Source organism: Equus przewalskii, chromosome X (genome assembly GCF_037783145.1).
Source record: "Equus przewalskii isolate Varuska chromosome X, EquPr2, whole genome shotgun sequence".
Lineage (NCBI taxonomy): Eukaryota > Metazoa > Chordata > Mammalia > Perissodactyla > Equidae > Equus > Equus przewalskii.
This window is the reverse complement of record NC_091863.1, coordinates 54,892,447-54,900,682: the sequence shown is the minus strand read 5'-3', so window position 1 is coordinate 54,900,682 and position 8,236 is coordinate 54,892,447. Positions and strand designations below refer to the sequence as shown.

At 49.9% G+C, this 8,236-nt stretch overlaps 2 protein-coding genes across 2 annotated transcripts; both read left to right on the top strand.

The window, feature by feature from the left end:
• The first annotated feature begins 24 nt into the window (after positions 1-24).
• IL2RG (interleukin 2 receptor subunit gamma) lies at positions 25-5,658 on the top strand. The gene is made up of 8 exons (XM_070604068.1): positions 25-2,159; positions 2,374-2,527; positions 2,763-2,947; positions 3,155-3,294; positions 3,702-3,864; positions 4,407-4,503; positions 4,740-4,809; positions 5,150-5,658. Exons 1-8 carry the CDS (start codon positions 1,964-1,966, stop codon positions 5,333-5,335), a joined length of 1,191 nt encoding a protein of 396 aa, XP_070460169.1. The 5' UTR covers positions 25-1,963; the 3' UTR covers positions 5,336-5,658.
• A 2-nt stretch (positions 5,659-5,660) lies between these two features.
• On the top strand, positions 5,661-8,157 carry CXHXorf65 (chromosome X CXorf65 homolog). Its single transcript, XM_008511539.2, has 6 exons — positions 5,661-6,216; positions 6,336-6,422; positions 6,625-6,759; positions 7,056-7,124; positions 7,582-7,688; positions 7,909-8,157. The coding sequence occupies exons 1-6, from the start codon at positions 6,192-6,194 to the stop codon at positions 8,008-8,010; spliced, it is 525 nt and encodes a 174-aa protein (XP_008509761.1). The 5' UTR covers positions 5,661-6,191; the 3' UTR covers positions 8,011-8,157.
• The last annotated feature ends 79 nt before the right edge of the window (positions 8,158-8,236 follow it).

Sequence of the window (8,236 nt, the reverse complement as noted above, 5' to 3'; positions counted from 1 at the left end):
GCCGGCCGCCGGCGGCCGGAGGTCGGTGTTGCCCGGCGAAGGTCTACGGAGCGGCCGCGCGCGGTCGTGGGGTCCGGCCCGAAGGCGGAGGCCGCCGCGGCGCAGAGCTCTCGCTGGCATTGGCCTCCCAGCGCCTCGCTCGGTTCTTGGCCTCGAATAGGTGCCCTTTACAAACCACTTCTTCGTTTCTTAGTTTCCGCATCTGAAAAATGGGTGTACTAACACTTCCTTCAAAGGAGTGTTGTGAAGATGAGAAACTATGTGTGCATAAGAAAGCAGCTATTAACCCCTGAAAGGCCGGTTCTAATCTCTCAGGGTCTTTATGGTCTAGCGCGGAGGTTCTTAAGCGTTTTTTATTTACAACCCTGCTAAGATGCTGATGGAAGCTATGGCCCTTCTTCCCGGAAAAGTGCACATAGAGACGTACAAAATGTTAGATACTTGCCAGGGAGATTCTTAAACTCCCTGAAGCTCATCGAAATATCCCCTAAGTGTCCGTGAACTCCAGGTTAAGAACCCTTGCTCTACCGAAAGAGGCATCTGCTCAGTGTCAGATGCTTTTCAGACATTCTCCCTTTTAATCCGCAAACAGCCCCATGAGTTAGGGATTATTATTGTCTCCATTTTGTGGATGAGGCAGCTGGTTTTCAAAGAGTGGAAGTCCGCTTGCCTGATATTATACAGCTGCTGAGTAATAGAGCTGAGACTAGGATTTTTTCTTGACTCTTGATTCTTTCTATGATAGTATTGCCTTTTACAGAATAGACGGAGTGCTACAATAAAAGCCACAAATAAGAATAAATAAAAAATAATAAAACTAGCAAATAAGTAAAAATAACAATAAAATGCTATTGAATCACAATGGGAAGACAGATTAATTCTGATTGGGGAGAGGAAAACATATTGGAGGAGGTAACAGTTGAACTAACTCTGAGGAATTTTAACCTGCAGAAAATTGGGGTGGGTTAGAACATAAGCACGGTGCTTGGCACATATGAAAGACTCACTCGATGTTTTGTGAATAAACGATTTCAGTAAATAGTGTCTCCAATCAGCTCTGTGTCTGGGGGAAGACAAATCTGGCCAACAGGATGAAGAAGGGATTAGAGAGCAGAGGGTCTTTAGAAAGGGAAGCCAGTTAGTGTGTTCTAGTAATAATCCTGACTAGAGGGAACGAAAGGCTGATTTAGCACAGTGGCTGTGGTCATGGAAAGGAGGACACTGCTGGGAGAAACACCACATATGCAGAGCTGATTGGACTCACAGGGTGAGAGAGAGGGAGGAGTTGAAGATGACTGTGAGGTCTCAAGTCTGGGTGACTGAGGGGGTGATGATACCATTAACTGAGATAGGCAACACAGGAAGAGAAGCAGATTTAGGGGGAGATGAAGAGTTTGAAGCTAGTATTGTTTTCCTCCATTTCCAGAGTCTACTTCTAAGTCAGACTTCCTCACCAGTCTCAACAGGGACCCAATCTCAACAGGGCAGCAGCTAAGTATGGATAGTCTGGTTTGGATTAGGTCAGAGGAAAGACAGCTATATATGTGCCCACAGGAGCCAAGATTGTATTTTCCTTCCAGCCGAGACAGTAGACCTTTGACAGAGGTTTCAGGGTGACTGAGCCAAGAAAGGAGCATCACATTGGATGGGGGGAGGCTCAGACCCCCCCCCTCTAAAGGATGAAACGATTGAGTGAGAGGTGGTTGAGAATGGTGGTGGGAGTGGTGAACAGATCCTTCTCAGGATCTAGGTGGTCTGGGGATTCTTGAATCTGTGACAATATTGTATACCCAGCCTTAGGCTCTACTTGACACCACTTTACAGTGGTGGGTTTACCCCTGCAGATTAGATTAACACCTAATCTCCCAGAGGATTTAACCAGTGTCATAGCACACATTTGCCACACCCTCTGTAAAGCCCTGGTTTCTAAGGTTCTTTCCACCGGAAGCTATGACAGAAGGAAATGTGTGGGTGGGGAGGGGTAGTGGGTGAGGGGCCCATGGTCCTGACACAGTCTACACCCAGGGAACGAAGAGCAAGCGCCATGTTGAAGCCACCATTGCCACTCAGATCCCTCTTATTCCTGCAGCTGCCTCTGCTGGGGGTGGGGCTGACCCCGAAGGTCCCCACGCCCAGTGGGAATGAAGACATCACAACTGGTGGGAAACCTGGGACTGGAGGGGGTTGGTGAGAAGGGAGGTTGTGGGAAGGGGCCTTACAGAAATCTGAAACCTGGGCGTTACAAGGATGCGGGCAGAATTTAAGAATACTGTGGGGAGAGCGAGGGGAAAGGTTCCCTGCCTCACGCTGCTTCTTCTTCTGACCATGATTTCTTCTTTTCCCCTCCCCCACTTCATTTTCTTCCCAATTTAGATTTCTTCCTGACTTCTACACCCCCTAGGGCCCCCAGTGTTTCCACCCTGCCCCTCCCAAAGGTTCAGTGTTTTGTGTTCAATGTTGAGTACATGAATTGCACTTGGAACAGCAGCTCTGAGCCCCAGCCCACCAACCTGACTCTGCACTATTGGTATGAGAAGGGAAGAGGGGATAGCATGGGGGAGGAAGAGGAGGTGGGCTGGATGTGAGAAACTGCCTGGGAACCAAGAAAGAGGGTAGCAAACATTTCAGGTTCCCCACTCTTTTCTCGTGGGGTAAGTTCTTAAGTCAATTCAGAGGAGATGAGGCTGGCCTGTGGATATCTGTAATACCCAAGTTTACCCCCACCCCCGCCCTGGTTTCTCTTCCTTCCTACCCTTCTCTAGGTACAAAAACTCTGACGATGGTAAAGTCCAAGAGTGTGGCCACTATCTATTCTCTGAAGAGGTCACTTCTGGCTGTTGGTTGGGAAAAGAGGAGATCCATCTCTACGAAACATTTGTTGTCCAGCTCCAGGACCCAAGGGAACCCAGGAGGCAAGCCACACAGATGCTAAAACTGCAGGATCTGGGTAATTTGGAAAGAGGATCAAGAGTCCAGGATATTGTGGGGCATTGGGGTATATGGAGTGGTGTTCTTTCACCATGAGAGTACTCGGCCAGAAAGGAGGAGGTGAGGGGTGGGGACGGAGAAGTGGGGGAGGGATCAGGGGCACTACTTTCAGGATCCTGACTTGTCCAGACCAGGGGAATGACCACACATGCACACATATCTCCAGTGATCCCCTGGGCTCCAGAGAATCTAACACTTCACAACCTGAGTGAATCCCAGTTAGAACTGAGATGGAGCAGCAGATACTCGGACCATTGTTTGGAGCACCTGGTGCAGTACCGGAGTGACCGGGACCGCAGCTGGACTGTGAGTGACTGGGGATATGAATGTAGCAGCTAAGGCCAAGCAAGTGGGGATAAAGAATCCACTCAGCCAAATATGAGGGCCTGATCCCAAGCTCCCGTTCTCTGCCTCCCAGCTCCTCTGCCCACCCTCCACCCTCCTTTCCCTGTCATCAACAGTGAGTTTTCATTAAAGTTTCCCTACCCATACTCTTCCTAATACCAGATAGGCAAGTAAACAAAAGAAAGCTTTTAAGGGGCTCTGGAGAGGAGGCATTAGATTCTAGTCAGTGAAGGAAGCAGTGTGGCTTGAGTAGTCGAGAGGAGGGAGGAACTGGGAAGGACCAGAAGATGACATAGGAGTGGGCAGCAGTTTCAATTCTCCCTTGTTGTGTAGACACCCATCTTTCCCGCACCCTCTTTCTCCCCAAGGAACAATCAGTGGGCCACAGACCTAGCTTCTCTCTGCCTAGCGTGGATGCACAGAAACTCTACACGTTCCGTGTTCGGAGCCGCTATAACCCACTCTGTGGAAGTGCTCAGCATTGGAGTGAATGGAGCCACCCGGTCCACTGGGGCAGCAGTACTTCAAAGGGTAAAATGGGCCTGATGCATCACCCTGACCCATGAGGCCAGCACCCCAACCTTTCTAGCACCACTAAGTCTTCTGCTCTACCTCCCTACCTCAAACTTGGTGGCCCATCTTCCCTCACTGTTCAACTCCAACTCCCAGGAAGCAGGCTTTGTCTGTGGAGGGTTGGGTCGGTGTGTTGTTAGAGTAGGGGGGTGGATTGAGAAGGAGGCTGAGGAGTGCTCAGAGGGGAGATGGAATGTATAAGATTTCCCCACGGCACTCCCAGAAAGCCTGCACAGTGAAGATGGCTTTGGAACCAGACAAATCAAGGGTTTAAACCTGCCCCTGCTGCTTACTACCTCTTTGACCTTGGGCACATCACTAACCTCCTTGATTCTGTTTCCTCATCTGTAAAATGGAGATATGACTTGTTCCCCGCTCTCAGGAGCTGTGAGGATTAAGTATACGGAAAGTGTTTAGCACAGTGCCTGGCACCAAGATGGGGCTCTACAAATGTTGGCACGTAGTAGGGACACCACAAATGTTAGGTCTCTTTTCTATAGAGAGTCCTTCATTGTTTGCGTTGGAAGCTGTGCTTATCCCCGTCGGGTCCATGGGATTGATTATTGGCCTCATCTGTGTGTACTGCTTGCTTGAGCGGTGAGATTTTGGGAATCCCAGAAAAATGAGGTGGGGGTGGCTGGGAATAGTAGAGGAGAGTTGTTATAGGGTCTCCAGGAGTAGAGGGCGGGACAGTATCCAAGTGGGCATGGTGGTGGGAGCAAACTGTAGGCACAGAGAACACAGAATCACTTCATCCCATATGGGAGCACTGGGAGAAGGGTAATAAAAGAGCGTAACTGATGTGCTCCTGCTCCCTCTTTCTCCCCCCTCAGGATGATGCCCCGAATTCCTACCCTCAAGAACCTAGAGGATCTGGTTACTGAATACCATGGGAACTTTTCGGTGAGAACATTGTCATAGGCAGACTGCAGTCTGTCAACTGCCAACTGCTTGCCAGCAAGACAGACAGACTATGGGGGCAGAGGGGAGGGGAGGGAGGGCTAACTGTCAGGATGTGGCCAACCCATTGGGGGATGGGCTAGATGGAGAGAAAGACACAGAAGAACTGATTATAGATTGGTTTAAGGCAGATGGAAACAGTGGTGTTGGGGGCCCAAGAGTCTGTGTGTCCCTTCTGTAATCACAGTGGTTGCAGACATTGTGAGAGCTGCCTTGGCACAGAGCCCGGGTCTTTTACTTCCTGCTCCTAATTGACCCCTGACCTGGAGATATCTGTCTTTAGGCCTGGAGTGGTGTGTCTAAGGGATTGGCGGAAAGTCTGCGGCCAGACTACAGTGAACGGCTCTGCCACGTCAGTGAAATTCCCCCAAAAGGAGGGGCTCTAGGGGAGGGGTCTGGGGGCTCCCCCTGCAGCCAGCATAGCCCCTACTGGGCTCCCCCATGTTACACCCTGAAACTTGAAACCTGAGCCCTTATACCCTGACAGAACCCCAGGGTCCTGTAGCCCTAAATTGTACTAACATCCCTTAGTCTAACCAGGCTGGGTCCGATCCTTACCTCACTCCCCTGATTTTGAATTTTGTGCCCCCAATAACAGCTCCCTTATTCAATATCTCCTACTTGAGGATTTTGCCCTGGTACATGTTTCATCTCCTCCAATCCAGCCCTCCCTCTTTGCTGGATTCTTTCCCCACTGTCCCGCCGTCCCTCCGTCCCTCCCTCCCTCTTTCCGTCTACCCTTCAATTGTTCCTGAATCAATGAGAAATAAAGTTTCTGCTGATGATCATCAAGAATGTCTGTTGTTGGGGTGGGGAGCAAGGGAAATGTGGGGTGCTATGAGGATGGGAGACATGCTGCCCATGGTAGGAAAAAGGAGTAGTAGACTGATGCTGTGGAAGCAGTTGTACCACAAATTAACTAGAAAAGAGTACTGTTCCAGAAACTTGTTTTTCTCTAAGTGTCCTGCTCTCCTTCCAGAGTCCAGTTTAGAGTTAGATTTCCCGTGTTTCCCCCATTCCCAACAAATCTTTTACAGACCCCACCCAAGTTCTTCTCTCCTTATCCTTCCTCCACCTTCTGCCGCACATACCACTTCTGACCTCATAATCCCTCAACTGCAGCCTCAGGCCCCACCCCTAGGGATGCTGGTTATCCACAACTGCCAAAAGCTCTCTCCTGTCTGCCTAGTCTGGGCCTCCTCGGCTTATGTAATCCATCTGCTTCTACACCATGGGCCTGCTTGGCCCCTCCAGGCCTCTAGAACACCCTCTCCCTGTATGACTCATCAGGGGCTCTCTCTGAAGAGTGAGAAGATCTTCAGAGCATGTTCATCTTCATCAAACATGGAGGTGAGGGACATCACAGAGCCAGAGTCTAAGTGTAGTGCTGGGGAGGTTTGAGGGCAGTGGAGATCATAGGGATGGTATAAGTAGAGAAGTGCCACATGCCCCATCCCATCTCTTCTCAGATAATCAGCAGTTTCTGGTCAACACCAATTGCTCTGTCCTCCTGTTGTTGCATTACATCCGAAATAAAATGAAATTGTCTAAAAAAGGTGAGGAGTTTGGGGTGGGGACTAATGGCCAAGGGTCAGAAGTAGTAGGGTCATCTCTAGCCCCCAAACCCTTCTGGTAGCAAGAAGAGAGCTCCTTGAATCCTGACAGCTTCCTCCAACCCATTCGGGATAGGATCACTGGCCCCTTTTGCTCCCGCTCTCCTTCCTTGGCTGCTCCAATTACCCTGTGGCCTCTCTCTAGATACCATCGATCTGTGTGATGAAGAGGGGACAATGAAGTTCTTCTTCCTGTTGAAGACCCCTGGAGACTATGCCAGCAAATTCCTTACAGTTCGAAACACCTACTATGTTTGTAGGGTGGTGCGTGGGCCACCAGGTAGAGGCTTGGGATCATTCCCAAGAGATAGAGCAAGGCCCTCAAGATGGATTGTGAACCTTGTCCTTAAAATAGGGCATCTCTAGTCAGCCTAAGAAAAGGCACTGCCTCTATGCCAATAGGTTAGGTTCACACATACGATGCCCCCCACCTGATCCTAGGGATGGACCTGAGGGGAGGAAATAAGGTATACCAGCTCAAGGTAGTGTTGAGTGTTAAGGTCCTGAAATCTTGGGCTTTGGAAGGGTGGAAACGGGGTGACACGGGCTGGGGATAGCACACTGCTGTGTTCACAGGAACCCGACTTGGGAATGCCTACAAAGCTTTTGTGCCCCTCCTGAAGAATCCAGAACCTGAGCTAATTGGTAAGGAGCATGATGGAGGAAGAAGGAACACGGAGAGTACTGTACGTAGCTGGGTGATGGGAGATATAGGGTGAGACTGGTATAATACAGCAGGTAGGATCACAGGATCCTAGGAAAAGGGGACTAGGGTCTGGGTCTACTTTAGGAGGGAGTTTAGCTCAAATCATGTGGAATGTGCGTGCGTCACTATCTCTTCGCCCTCATTTCTCAGCCATCTTCTCAGTATATCTCCCTATCACCACCCCACCGTTTCCATATTTCCCTTCATCTTTTTCTCTAGGAGTCTTGGTGTCCCAATTCCTACTAAAAAGGGGAAAGCTTAGGCACCTTCAGATCACTCCTCAGCCTAGCTTTAGGCCTTGTTACTCCAAGTGATCCTTTGAACGATGGGAGGGACGGGATGGGTAGGTAAGCTCTCTAGTCCTCAGAGGTGGGGGTGCCTTTTCCTCATTCCTAGGGGCCTTGCGCACACAATGTGATGAGCTGGAGAGGAGCCGAATAAAAATGCTTAAAAGCCAAGAAGCCAAGAAAGTCGTTATAATTGAACCCTCTGCGAAAGCCTCAGTAAGACTCCCCAAATGTGTTCTGTCCCAGCACCCCCCTTTCCCCACCAGCCAACTGAAGGCTCCTCTACCCCTGCCCTCTGGGATGAATTTCCTTTCCAAATCTAACATGCGTGCCCAAGACCTGCCTCTCACTTCTTTTGTCCTACCTTTGGCCCTAGTTGAAGAAAGCTTCCCTGCAGGGGCCTCTTTAACTACTTACTGATCCTTTCCTTTTCCAGTCCAAATCATCAAGACGATCACATAACCAGAAGTCCACTCGCAAGGGTCAGTTCTCTAAGACCAGAGCAGACGTTCTCAGTAGGAAGACTAAACGTCGCTAACCAAATAAACAGACCAAGTGAGAGCAGCAATACTAGGTATGAAATGACTGGTATTTAATGTGAGGTTCCTTTTTCAAGAAAGACTCCTTCCTCTCAATATCTGCACCAAGGCCTAAGTATGCTCCAGGCACTGTGGAGGCTCTGAGGGCGGGTAGGAGCAGCAGGAGAGGGCTGGGGTGGGCACACAGGTGGGAATGAGGAAAGACTGGGAAGTCTAGTACAATGA

Bases quoted from the DNA above. Each gene is read 5' to 3' on its own strand.
- IL2RG (XM_070604068.1), top strand. From the start codon at position 1,964: ATGTGTGGGTGGGGAGGGGTAGTGGGTGAGGGGCCCATGGTCCTGACA. The intron at 2,160-2,373 runs GTGGGAAACCTG...TTCCCAATTTAG, and splicing joins GAATGAAGACATCACAACTG to ATTTCTTCCTGACTTCTACA. The intron at 2,528-2,762 runs GTATGAGAAGGG...ACCCTTCTCTAG, and splicing joins AACCTGACTCTGCACTATTG to GTACAAAAACTCTGACGATG.
- CXHXorf65 (XM_008511539.2), top strand. From the start codon at position 6,192: ATGTTCATCTTCATCAAACATGGAG. The intron at 6,217-6,335 runs GTGAGGGACATC...ATCTCTTCTCAG, and splicing joins CATCTTCATCAAACATGGAG to ATAATCAGCAGTTTCTGGTC. The intron at 6,423-6,624 runs GTGAGGAGTTTG...GCCTCTCTCTAG, and splicing joins AATGAAATTGTCTAAAAAAG to ATACCATCGATCTGTGTGAT.